Below are 14,626 nucleotides of genomic sequence, written 5' to 3'. Positions count from 1 at the left end.
CATCAAAAGAAAAAAGAAATAATGACAACTGACCCAAAGATGATCCAAGATACCGGAAATAGCACACAAGGATTTTAAAGCAGCTAATAACAACTTGGCTAAAGGACCAAAGAAAAAAATATGCTCCCAGTAAGGACCAGAAATTTCAGCATAGAAATAAAAATTATAATAAATAACAAAACAGAAATTCTATAATTGAAATTCTCAAACATTCTGTTGGTATCTCATTTCAGATATTCTTTGTTTTGTATGCCAGTTCAAGTTTTTTGGTCATTTTTCTTTTGGGTTATTATTATTTGCTTATTGATGTACCAGAACTGTCTACATATTATGAAATCAGGAATATATGTATTAAACATTTTATCATACTCTATGATTTACATTTTCACTTTCTATTACTAGAGTCTTGATAAAAAAATTCTATATTTTAATGTTGTTTATTTTCTTTCCTTTGTTAGTTAATATTCTTTGTTCTCTGCTTTTCGCAAACCTCAAACTCAGAAAGAATTTTGTATATTCTCCTAGCAGTTTCAGTTTTAGCTTATACATTTAAGTCTACATTCTATCTGAAAATAATCTGTGTATGTGGTACGAGGTAATATCAAATTAATTTTTTCCAAGATGGTAGTTTATGTCCTCCTATTGCTACTTTTGTTCTGTGTGTTTTTTAATGGAGGGGGGGAAAAAAGAGATTCTAGTAGTCACTATTCCAGTAGAGAGAACAAACAGAATGGTAGAATACTTGCCTAGCATGCACAGGGCCCTAAGTTCAATTCCCAGCACTATAAAAAGAAAAAAAAAGAAGAAAGAAAGAAAGAAATTTGCAACACTTTCTGATACCAGAGAAATCTAATGATTCACCCATTATCCTCAGGAAACTAGACTAGACTTAGAGAAAGTTATGCCTGAATTCAATTCACTTTATTATTCTGTCTGTGAAAAGATAAAGGTGTTCCCTGAAGCACCAAAATGGGAATTGACTATTATTTAGTTACTTAATTTTAGTTCTGTTGTGTTTACACATTTCATCTTAGGTTGTCTAAATTTCACTTTTATGCTTGGGGAATTATCCTTTGCATAAGTCTTGGAGGGAGGCAAGAGCTACCTTCCACCAACATGCATACACCAGATATTCACTTTCCTGGTCTCCTTGTAAGCTCTTACAGTTAGATGTACCCTTATTCTTCCTCTCTCCCATGAACTCTGACTCACTGAGAAATGACACAAAGAAATGATGCCTTTAAAGAACCCTTTCTATTAAGACTGGCAGTAGTGACAATCTTCCTGTGTGTAAACCCAACAGATAAATTATCTGGTTCTGTTACTGCCTGGACAAAAATGTCTATCAGGGTCACTAAAATCCCTTTTGCTCTTAATTTTTGCTCTTCTAACAATAATTGAATTACAAATTTTGTTCTCTAGATACTTTAACGTAAGGAAGGGCAGAAACAAGTATAGGAATAACCAAACCATCAATGAATACACTGGGGTTTAATTTTTAAAATCTCTCTCATGAGTGTGATCCATGTGTCAAGTCTCCACAGCTTGATCTCCCCTGGGAAAAATGACAAACCAAGTGCCAGAACACCTAAAATAAGAACCAGATGCTAAACACATGGGATCCACTAAGGCAGTTACCTGTGATGTTTTCTGTGACTAATCATGTCACATACCCACATACATTTCTAACATAAACCACTCCATTACCTACGGTACTCCACAGAAGGCTCCAGGAGTCTTATGCTTTCAATGGCACTATGCTGCAACACAAGTGACAACATGCCCCCTCCCATACAATAGAAATAATGTTCCTTCAGGTTCAAAGAGACAGAGAGAAAAATGAGGAGGTGTCTAAAAGAAAATAAAGTTGGTTATCTAAGTTTAGAAAATTTATTTTTTTCTCCAAAAGATTTTGAAAAACCAAACTTTACCTAGGTAGGTTTCTACTGTATTAGACATTATTCTATTTAAAACATAAAAACTCAAGATTAAAAACACTGGTTAATTTACTTTAACAAGAAATCCCTTTTTCTACCTGAATTACATAAGTTCTCAAGTAAGCCTCTATGCTGCCCAGTTATATTTAAGAATAAAAATGAGAACACAGATGTTTATTTTTCCTATTAAAAAGCTAATGTAAACGTACTTCTTCATACCTTCGTGAAAATTAGTTTTCTACTTACTACTCCTGATGTTTTACTTCAGGTACAAAATATAGAGAAATCAAAAAATAGACCAGCACTACAATTATGTTGCAAAGAAAAGAAATAACTTCATCAAAAAAAAAAAAAAAACAGGCTGGAGTTGTAGCTCAGTGATAGAGCACTTGCCTAGTACGTGTGAGGTACTGGGTTTGAACCTCTGAACCTCAGCCCCACATATAAATAAAATAAAAAAGGTACATTGACAACTAAAAATAAATAAATAAATACAAAAAAAAACAATAAAATTTACTTCCTTTACTGACATTTTAATAATACATCTAATCCCATTTTTTTCCACTTAGTCTCAATATTTATTTTTTTAAAACCAGCATTCACATAGTGCATATTTATACTCACTGCATTTTCAAAAGTTACATAAAAATTCAAAAACAAACTAAAACAGTTTTGGTAGGAGCAGTGTTGTTTAAAGTCAACTAAGAAGACATTTCACAATTCTGTTTACCTCTAAAATAAACACTTAACAATACAAATATCCTTTAGAATTCTTCTGAGGTATGACTGAACAAATATTCTTAATAATTCTCATCAACATATTACCAGAACATTTCAGAAATGTGAAAACTGTCATAAAAATGACCTTTCTTCATCATTTCTCCCCAATATATCTCAGAAATTCATTTTTTAAATAGCATTTATATTTGCACAGACCTAAAATTATTACCTTTCATTATAACCCACACAGAGATGTGAATAATAAATATGAAGTTACTTTTAATAAATCAATGGCATGGATATTGATTGGGTGGTGAGATGGCTGAAGACCTTGTTTGGATTCAGAGGCAAATAAACTACTTACAAAAGGAATTTGTGAGACAATTTAGAGGAATGTTAATATGGACTGAATAATTAGATATTATAATAAAATGTTTGCTATCTTGGAAGTGTAACCTATAAGATTAGGTCCTTATTTTTTTTAAAGGATACATATATAAATATTTAGACATAATGTCAGAATTAAAAATATAGGAAAAAAAGAAGGAATTATTGCAAAATGCTCATAATTTTTAAATGAAGGCAGGATCATTATGCTATTTTTTCTATTTTTATGTTTAAAATTTTTTGTAGAGAGAAAAAGGAAAAGAAGGAAAAGAAAGGAATAATCAAACAGGATTACCTTTTCCCAGTCAACTCAGCTTCACCCTTCTTATTGAAGAAGAACTTGGAATCATTGTATCCCCATCCATTCCATTTCATAACTTCTTGCCTAATAAAAAGAAGAAAAATCTATAAATAAGACCTATGCTAACACATCAAAACTAAGCAGCATATTATTGACCATTAACTTTCACAATCATTTAAAAGACCTTATTCCACCAGTATTTTATTAGTTGAAAATGACCACATATTAAAATGTCTATATATTACTATTTCTAACTATAGATTCATTCTAATGAATAGTACATGCTTTCCAGAGGACTATACAAAAAGATCTAAAGGAAAAGATGTGCTCAGAGTATGCTTCATTTTGTATATGTTATTAAGTTTAAATTACAGGATGCCCCAAAAATATTCAGCAATTAAAACTAAGAATTCGGGGTTGGGATTGTGGCTTATGGGGCTGGGGTTGTGGCTCAGCGTAAGAGCACTCGCCTAGCATGTGCAAGTCCCTGGGTTCGATCCTCAGCACCACATAAAAATAAATAGATATGGCTGGGATTGTGGCTCAAGTGGTAGAGTGCCCACCTAGCACATGTGAAGCACTGGGTTCCATCCTCAGCACCTCATAAAAAATAAAATAAAATAAAATAAAGATATTGTATTCATTTAAGACTGACAAAAGGGAGGAAGGAAGGAAGGAAGGGAGGGAGGGAAGGGAAGGGGAGGGGAGGGGAGGGGAGGGGAGGGGAGGAGGAAGGGAGGAAAAGGAAGGGAGGAAGGAAGGAAGGAAGAAATTAATTAAAAAAAAAACTAAGAATTCACTTGGACAGGAGACAAAGTTTCACCTATATTAGAAAAAAAATACAATTGTTAATCTTCTGCTATAATGAAAAAGACCAATTTACAAGATAGGTTCATTAGTAACAGACACTTTCTATAACATAAATTAAAAATCTCAGTACTGGACTCAAACTTTCTAAATCCTTCAACTTCTAAGTAACTAGCACTCAGAGTCTCCCCCTTACCTATATATCCTAACAATTAATGACTATTCCAGATTTCAGTACTCCAAAACATGCTTTTTAAAATTTCTAATATGCCAATATTTCAGTTTTAAAAATCATTTTCATTAAAATTAATGATGCAATCGCTCAATTTTACAAAGCACATAGGAATAGATAGATCTGAGACTGTGCAGAACACAATAGGCAACACACAGAAGAGTCAGTTTTTATTACATGTTTTACCATAGTGCCCTGGTGTCATCTTGGCTACCAAAATAAATTGTTAATAAATCTTCTTACTATAAATTGAAGTATGAAGTTTATGATAAAAATAATTTGAAGAAAACTGTTCTTTATCCAGAAAGCAATTTGCTGCAATAAAATCTCAAAACAATCAGCCATAGCGGCACAGTCAGACTCATTCCCAGCTAGATGTTTCTTTAAAAAATAATAATTCAAAATAAAGATGTGCTCATTAGAAAACGGTCCATAATTCTCAGGGGAGAGAAAAATAACAACTGACAAGCAAATACTTTATTACAACCCTAATTCTTGCTCTAGTTCAAGAGTTGCAAACAAGTGGAACATGAACTAAACCAGATACAGATAACTCAATACATATACTGAAATCTCCTAAAATCTCTCTATTCAGGTGCCAGGGTTGTGGCTTGGAGGTAGAGTGCTAGTCCAGCATGCATGAGGCACTGCTTCGATCCTCAACACCACATAAAAATAAAATAAAGGTATTGTGCCCACCTATAACTAAAAAATAAATATTTTTTAAAAATCTCTATACATAAAACTGAGACAAACCAGAATGCTCTCTTTAAAATTACAATTATCAATAAAAATATAGTTCCTATACAAATTATTCAAAATACCTCAAGAGTATCAATCCAGAAGCATTCATAATGAGTGAGTTATAAACTAATGCCCAATATTTTCTTCTAATGCCACAATATTCCTACTTCATTGTAAAGAGAAGTTTTGGGAAAGAGTTTAGGGGAATTCCCTACAGAAAAACCTCATGATTAATGTTATCACTGACACCCATTTTCTTAAGATTATACTTTCTAAAAGCAAGTTATCTTTCACTTTGTTTTTTAATGATTAAATTTCCTTCATGTTTATGAAGTACTATTTATAAGTACTATTTACAAATATTTTAATTATATTTCCATAATAATGTATATTAGGACAATGTGTATTTCAATAAATTAATCTTTAATATATTTTCAATTATATACATAGATTTGTATGTGAATGCATTTTATTAATTAGTGGATTTAAACATTTATCATGAATTCTGTATTCTACAAAATAGCATGAATTCTGTGTTCTACAAAATAGTTTGGCATTAATATACATGACTGCATGATCAACATGATTCTGCAATCTGTATACTTAGAAAAATGAGAAATTATACCCCATCTGATTCAAATGTATGATATGTCATGATCATTGTACTGTCATGTGTATCTAATTAAAACAAAAATAGTTTGGCATTACACAAAATAAATGTAAAACTATCAAAGTAGTCATTTTGCTTTGGTATTACAACCACCAGATACTAGGAAATCATTTCAGTACAGATGTTGAACTTGGCATTTTACGTAGGTTAACAATAAGGATCATTTCCTTAAAATTATCCCTAGAATTCAAAAATCTTTCTATTTTTTTTAGTTGTTAATGAATCTTTATTTTATTTATTTATATGTGGTGCTAAGAATCAAACCCAGTCCCTCGCACATGTTAGGCAGGCACTCTACCAAAGCCACCACCCAGGCCCTAGAATTCAAAAATCTTTTTCCCAGATGACCCGAAAGTAAAAAGTAAACATAGTCACAAGGGCTTACCCTTAGCACTGCATGAGAAAATGAATCAAGGTAAGCAGGAAAAATCTGTTGCTATATCCTCCAAAATAAAGAGACTGACATACTCAAGAAGCTTTGGTCTTAAATTCAAATTGGGTTAATACCCTATAGAATTTCCAGGTTTTCAAATGTGGGATAATGTACCCTCTTCTTTTTCCTCCCAATTGGAAAATTCTTCCTCATTGCTACAGTTTAAATTTGGAATGTCCACCCCCAAGGCCCATGTGTCACAGGCTTGGTTCTTAGGTATGGTGCCATTGGGAGGTGGTGGGCCCTTTAGTAAGAACTATTAGGTCCCTGGAGGCATGCTCTTTAAGGAGTCTGTGGATCTCTTCCTTTCTCTGTCTTTTTTCCCATGTCCTAGCCATGAAGTAAAAGACTTTGCTGTACCCTCAGTTCCCACCAGGATATGCCGTCTTGTCACAGGACGAAATCAATGAGACCAAATGTTCATGGACTAAAACCTCCAAAATTGTGAGCCAAGATAAACCTTTACTCTTATTAAGAGACTACCTCAGGTATTTGTCACAGTAACAGAAAGCTAACACATTTATGAATGAGGGATTTACAATATCTATACCAACTTTTTAGGAATCTTTCCCAGAAGTTGAAATGCAAGCATTTGGAATATATTTGCGCCAACACAGTTTTATGTTGCATAAACAGTACATAATTAAAATACAATTTACCCTAAAACTAACTTTCTGATATCTTCAAGTACCCCATGTATTAGATAAAAGTGGGTAAATTTCCTAGGGGTCTGATTTTCTGATTTTATTTTAAATTTATGTTAATGTATCCCCTTCGAATTACTAATCCATAATAGGAAGTTAAATACAACTATGTGATTACATTAAATTTTAAAATAACTTCCCATGTAGCAGAGTATAGTGAGTACACTAAAAGGCATTATAGCATTTAAAAAATAGAGTAAGCTTTACATATCACAGAATTCAAAAGCTAAAAAGATCCCTAGATACCACCCAGTTTACAGATAAATAAACTGCCCAGGAAGATCACAAGGCTAATATAGCTGTGAGTACCTAAAGTCTGGCTCCCAGTCTCATGAGAGTTAATATCTGAAACCCACTAAGTCATGTGCTCAGATTAAAAAAAAAAAAAAAAATCCAGGAACCCTTTTTCACCACATTGATATTTTCAAAGCACTATTATATGTTATTATTGCAGTCACTCTTCTGTACTTGACCTGAAGGAAAACATTTAGAAATAAAGGAATACAGCTTATCACTAAGCCAGATGCTCTATACCTCCCCATAGTAAAATGAATTCTGCCATTCAGAATAATAATCCCAGAGCACTACAAGCAAGCATTAAAGTGAAGAATGATAAAAGAATCTCCCAATATTCTATAAGACTCAAATAGAACAATGCAATTTTCAACTAACCCCAGAAGTCAATTAACCAGAAAGATCACTCAGACATTCCAATCCTTAGAGGTAACCACACCAAATTTAATAGCTTCAAAATACAAGACTCTCCCTACTGCCAAAAAAAAAAAAAGGTTTGATTTTACTTCATAAAAAAATACTTACACATTGATCACAGTACCATATGGTGTTAAATGTATGGTTTCAGTTAGTATAACCAAACAAAATTTAGACTTATAAAATAGCATCATATATACACAAGGTGGCAGTATTCTCCATAATATACATGGTGTACATATTCAGACTTCTGCATTTCCCAGGCTGTTATTTATATTATCTTTAAGTGAAATATTTGATTTACCCTTGTTCTTACTAAAACCATAAAAAGTTCCTTACTTTAGTCTTAAAATGTGAGATTAAGTGTAAGTCTTGGTTTACATATAGATTAATCAGATTACTATTCCTCTATACAAGTAATAAATTGCAAGCATCTGGATATAAATGATGGTTTCTACCATTGCTATTTTCTTATGATATTTTTCACTTCAAAATAAGGAAATGGAAAAAATTATTTAGCATACTATCATTCCAAGTTAGCGGTAATAAAAAGTTCAGCTAACAACTTATTTTTAAGTTTCCCTGATAAAATTCCAACAATCAAAATTCTGATAAAAGATATACTATGCTACTCAGTTTAGATGAAAACTAAACTTTGGCCTAAACTTTCCAGTTTAAAAAAAATAAGAAAAATATCATATTCTCAGAATTTTTGAAAAGTGGAAACAGAAGTATGAAACTGAAGTGCTAAATTTCTAACTAACCAACCTCTTTATCAGTTAAATGGCAAATCAATCCCAGAGATAGTACAATATGCCAAAGTTTTTTTTTAATATTTATTTTTTGTAGTGGGACATAATACCTTTATTTATTTATTTTTATATGGTGCTGAGGATCTAACCCAGGGCCTAGACAATCGCCCTACCACTGAGCCACAACCCCAGCCCATGCCAAAGTTTTTTTTTGTTTTTTTTTAAGTCCTTAAAGAATTTTTTGTGCTAATTATCCTTATTATCTGTTTGTACACTTAATTACCTTAAGGCCAGAATTACCTACAAGAAATTCTGAAAGTGAAGTAAAAAATAAAAGTGATGAGAAAAATACCAAGACTTGATCAATAAAACACATACACTCTTCAAAAGATATGCTATCAAAAAGGAAAATCCTATAAATGAAATACTATTCCTACTGACTTTTTATTTAAAAAAGAAAAAAATAGAGCTAAATTCCCATTAGAAATATGAAAGCCCATGGGTTGGGGGAGGCTTTGCAATATTTTTTATCCTACAGTTTAATCTCAAATGTAGATGCTCTAAAATAAATTTAAAATCATATTTATATCTAGTCTACATGTCCTCCAAAATTATTCCTAAAAACTCAATAAGAAACCTTTTAAGACTCTTTACACTATGTACTGACTCAATCTTTTCATACGGGTAAATTAATCTAAGTAATTTAGTTATTCATGTCCTACAAAATTATTTCTGAAAACTTTAAAACTATTTACAATATGTACTACCTCAATCCTTTTCAATAGGTAAATTAATCTCAATAGTTTATAGTATTTTATATATTCTTTTTAAAAGAACCTGTTAGCCCCCAAAAAATTCTTTTTAATTAACAATGCAACATCACATGTTTCCAAGATTGTAACATCTGACTTAGAAAATATACTAATGCTACCAGGCTTTTTGATATGCAACACCATCAAACATCTGAACCACACAATTTTTCTTCTTGCCTAGTATAAAATATACCACACTACATTTTATATTATATAATATAAAATATTATAATTCATCTGATTATACTTTTATTTCCTAGAGAGAAACAGAACAAGTGAAATGGCCAGAAGGCACAACAACTTTGGTTTTCTATTTGCTAATTAACTTTGATCACTGGTGAAGAAAGTTAACACCCCTCATTCTCCCCATTTTTAAGTTTTTGTTGTTGTTCATTTGTTTTTGTTTTTGTTGTTGTTTGTTTGTTTGTTTTTAGTGCTGGGGATCAAAACCAGGGCCTTGCACATACTAGGGAAGTGCTCTACCACTGAACCAAATCCCCAGCACCCTCACTGTAAGATTTTCAGGTCTAGTTGCCATAATAAAAATTTAGTCCTTTGAGTTATTAATCAACTTGCTGATTTTTTTCCCACTGTGCTAATATAAAGTGACTTAAATATGAAATTTAAGAATACAGAAAATTGTTAACTAAAATAGGAAAAAGAGGGACCTACATATAAGCCATTTCACACAGCAACTAAGCTTTCACAGGTAAGGTCAAGTCTATGGCCCAGCAACACAACTCCTCAATATATACTATAGGGAATTTCATACACAGTTTCTAATAAGGGACACAGTCCCTTATTACATGTCCCTAATAATGTCTGACACAGTCCCTGGAACACTGTAAGAGTAGTTAGAGGCATCGCTAGAGGAAGAAATATGTAAAGTGGAAAATGCATTCAGTGAAATATGTAGCAATCAGAAGCAATGAGGTAGACAGATAAACATATAGAAACAGCAGTGAACAAAAAGGAGAAACAAGATCCATAGCATAATAGCATTTAAGCAAACTTAAAATAGACACACTAAATAACACTGTATATTTTATAAAACATATATAGAAGAACATTCATGAGTGCCTGTGGGAGGGACAGATACAATTAAGAATCAGAGACAAGAAAATAGAAATAAGGACCTTACACAGACCAACACCATAAACTCAAAAGTGTAACTGCTCCCTGAACCTGAGGTAAAAATGCTGCTCAATCCTTGAATCTTGAAGCAGTATCTCTGTTGCAAGGAAAACAATTTTTCTTTCATCTATATGCAAGAATTCCATGAGGGTTTATTATAAAACCCATCACTGGCCTTATCAATCAATCTTACTCTTTTTTTCTTAGAGAGAATTTTTTAATATTTATTTTTTAGTTTTCGGTAGACACATCTTTATTTTTTATTTTTATGTGGTGCTGAGGATCGAACCCAGCGCCCCCGCATGCCAGCTGAGCACATTACCGCTGGAGCCACATCCCCAGCCCCAATCTTACTTTTTAATGATAGAATTCCATTATAATTAAGTCATTGAGTCAAACATTCAATAAATAAAATACATCTTTTACTCCCCATAGTTAACTGTTTACAGTTCAAGAAACTGGTACTCACTCTAAAGAAACTTTTTAAAACTTTAAGAGCCAAAAATTGTGCCTCAAAGGCCCAACTTCTATTATATTTGCTAAAAATAAATAAATAAAAGAAAAATAAGGGACAAGGAAGAGGCTCAAAGTAGGGAAGACTGGAGCAAGTAAAATAAGGTCAGCCTTGCACACTGGCAGAGTAATCTGGTAGTCACCATTCATTTCTTCAAGGCTTTTGGGGTGCCTTCCCTTACCCCCAAACTTCTCTTATATATTACCCCAATTTCTACCAATTAGAAATTTATTGTGGTTTAAATAATGTCTCTGGAAATGGAAATATTAATCATGTAAGCTACAGTAATACCCATGACAAATATCTTGGGCCACACATCTTCACACAAAGTTGGCACCCGCGATTCTGAAGGCCTGGAAAGGTACATCTATCTTATCCTCTACCTTTATGTGTTGCTCTATATCACAAGGAACACAACACAACCCAAATCAGTATCAGGGAGCTACCGTACCAAAAGAAATGGCACAAGGAGATATACCTTCCTTGACCAGTGGTGTTCCCTAAACTATATTTTAAATTTCGTGATTTTGTTCCCCTTGCTGTCCACTAATCTAATCAATACTGTGATTTGGACAACAATGCCAGATTCTCTTTAGCACCAACTGGAAATGACAGTTCACTTTCATTGCTCACTCCCTCCTTACTAGGAATTGAAAAAGGAATTAGATCACAAGTTTATTAAACTGACTACTCCGTTAAGTGACCAAAGACCATTTCTGGTATTTCTGCAGGAACTATAAAAATGAACACTGTAAAACTAAATACAAAGAAAATATGAATGTCATTTTACTATAGAAACAAAGTGGAGGAGAGGGGTTTCACATTCTACTATTTAGACAGATAAACATTTTATTTTAAAAGCAGAGTCCTGGATGCCACCCTAGACCTAACCTATAACTGAAATCTCTAGCATTGTGGGTCTCAGAATGCACATTTTTAAAAAAGCACCTATGGGGAAGGTTGTGGCTCAGAGGTAGAGTGCTGACCTAGCGTGTGTGAAGCCCTGGGTTCAATTCTCAGCATCACATATAAATTAGTAAATAAATAAAGATCCATCAACAACTAAAAAATATTAAAAAAAAAAAAAGCAAAAAAGCACCCATGGCCAGGCCAGGCCAGGCGTGGTGGCATACACCTGTAATCCCAACCACTCAGGAGGCTGAGGCAGGAGAATCACAAATTCAAAGCCAGCCTCAGCAACTTAGCAAGGCCCTAAGTAACTCAGTGAGACCCTGTCTCTAAACAAAATATATAAAAGGGCTGGGGATGTGGCTTAGTGGTTAAGTGCACCTGGATTCCAGGAGATTGGAATTAAGAGAAAGGAAAACAAAAAAAGAGAAACTTTAAACTCACTGCATCATAGGAGAGGATGAACCTGGGTCGAGTGCAGCAATAAAACAATGGGCAACAAGAGGGCAAAGTGGAGGAGAGGGGTTTCACATTCTACCATTTAGACAGATAAACAGCAGAAAAAATCTTATCTACCCAGAGAAACATGTGCAAGAAGTAATTCTAGCAAGAAGCCTGATGGATTTCTGGTTCTGAGCTCTAGTTCCATACTGAGGCCAAGTTCCATTCTTGCCCTTGACTTCCTTGGTGCCCATGTCCTCATAATAAATCCCCTTGGGTCTGGCAGTATAACTCAGTGCTAATGCTCTGCGATTAGCATGCTTGAGACCCTGGATTTGATCTCTAGCACAGTAATAATTATTATGATAATAATAAAAGCCAAGCAGAGGCAAAAAAGCATAAGGCTTTTCTCACCTAGTAAGTAGCCCAAATTGACTGAAGCATAAATATTCAAGAAAGTCATGGAAAACAGTAAGAACAATAGGATGAAAAAATATATTTTCCATGTTCCCTGGTGCTATTAAAAGCAAAAATCAAACAATGTTTGCTTTACAACTTCAATGACTATCCAGTGCTGATGAAATCCCAAGTCTTCAACATAGCACCAATCTACATTTTCACCTTCTTTAACAGCTATTTCTAGCCATGTTAAAAGTTAACACAATTCCTTGTACATACCATGCCCTTTTATGTCTGCCTGTCTTTGCATTTGTTAAATATTCCCTGTCTAAAATGCCCTTCTCTCCCTAAAGAACTCCTATTTATCCATAAAGAGCCAGTCCAAAAATCACTTCTAGAAAGCTTTTCTATCTTCCTTAGGAATTTATGACTTTATCCAAATATACTGATAACAGTGTTTACTACAGAATATCTTCTATGTATCTGTCTTATATAGCTCCCCTGTACTGCCAATCATTTTTGCAATGTTAAAACATACCACAGCACCAGTGGGCAGTGAGTACCACACTTTCCCTGAACAAAGATTGATCAGGGGTAATAGAATGGAAAACTGTTTTTTTTAAAAAGGAAAATAAACAAAGGGAGACCAGGCTATACATGAGACCATTAAGATTTCATCCACATTGGTGACAGTGGAAAAAATTAAAAGTTGCTTTAGAATTACAGCTAATAGAATCTATCCGATTTGTCAATAGAATGAACAAGGGATGGGGAATGGAGCTCAGCAAGGTGTTATGATGGATGTGTTAACCCTGAATGTCTAAAAAATAGTGAAAGCAAATACAAATAGTGAAATACTGAGATTGAAGACTAAAATAATACCTTATACATGCTCAATAATTTAAAATGTTAAAATGAGAGCTGAAAGTGCAGTATTATCTTAAAAGTTTCCCCAACAGTAGTGAAAGCCAATACAGTCCAAGTAGATGAGATTAATAAGAAAGAAAATGTAGAAAAATTAATCTTAGGGATTTGTAAATTTAGGAAGCAGAAGTCAGTCAACAAGTATTTGGCCAGCTAGATAAGAAGAGTTAAAAAAAAAAAAAAAAGTCAGGATACTGGTAACATGGGAGCTAAGGAAAAAATAAGAATATCTATCAAGTATTTAGAACTGGTCAAAAGGAAGACTTAGGTTTTATAAATAGGTTATTGATGGCTTTTAAGATAATATTTTATAATTTTAAATGGTGGAATTTAAACTTTTAATCCTTTGGAAGATATCAGTATTATTTTGAGCTAGGTTAAAGTAGGAAAGAGAAATAATAGGGGCTGGGGATGTGGCTCAAGCGGTAGCGCGCTCGCCTGGCATGCGTGCGGCCCGGGTTCAATCCTCAGCACCACATACCAACAAAGATGTTGTGTCCGCCGAGAACTAAAAAATAAATATTAAAAATTCTCTCTCTCTCTCTCTCTCTCTCTCTCTCTCTCTCTCCCCCCCTCTCTCTCCTCTCTCACTCTCTCTTTAAAAAAAAAGAGAAATAATAATGATAATAATAATAATACATAACATTTTATGTAATACATAATTATATATACATTATATGTTATATAATAATATTTTTTAAAGTGATACAAGTAGAAAACTTCAAAAAGTTATTTGAGCATACCTTTTAAGCAGCAGAAAAAGTCATCAGAGTAGAAAACTGATTGGCTCAGAAAAATAAATAGGGTAACTCAAAGATTCTAGAAAAGGAATCATCAAAAACAATGAGCTGATAATCTAGATGATCATCTTTCAATAAATGATAGCCAGAGTTTATTCAGCTCATTCAGCAGCCCAAGCAGCTTTGTCCTGTGATCACCACTTCTATCCTCCAAGCAACAGCTGATTAGAGCAAGGTAGACACGTGACCCAGGTATTAAAAATAAGGGGTTCAATTATTCTCTGATATTGGCTGAATACCCCAGAAGGATAAGTGCACACACTGTTCCTCTGCCCAGAACACTTGTCTGCCAACA

At 33.4% G+C, this 14,626-nt stretch overlaps 1 protein-coding gene across 3 annotated transcripts in view; it reads right to left on the bottom strand.

Moving 5' to 3' along the window:
- Window positions 1–14,626, bottom strand: part of AGPS (alkylglycerone phosphate synthase) — a 157,589-nt gene that overhangs the window by 132,714 nt on the left and 10,249 nt on the right. For all 3 annotated transcript variants that reach the window (XM_081261088.1, XM_081261087.1, XM_081261086.1), the window contains exon 2: window positions 3,340–3,429. In XM_081261088.1, the coding sequence (XP_081117214.1) occupies window positions 3,340–3,429 (90 nt within the window). The remainder of the gene's footprint in view (window positions 1–3,339; window positions 3,430–14,626) is intronic.

Source organism: Spermophilus citellus (assembly GCF_964194105.1).
Source record: "Spermophilus citellus genome assembly, chromosome: 11".
Classification (NCBI taxonomy): Eukaryota; Metazoa; Chordata; class Mammalia; order Rodentia; family Sciuridae; genus Spermophilus; species Spermophilus citellus.
This window is presented reverse-complemented; position numbering and strand designations above follow the sequence as displayed.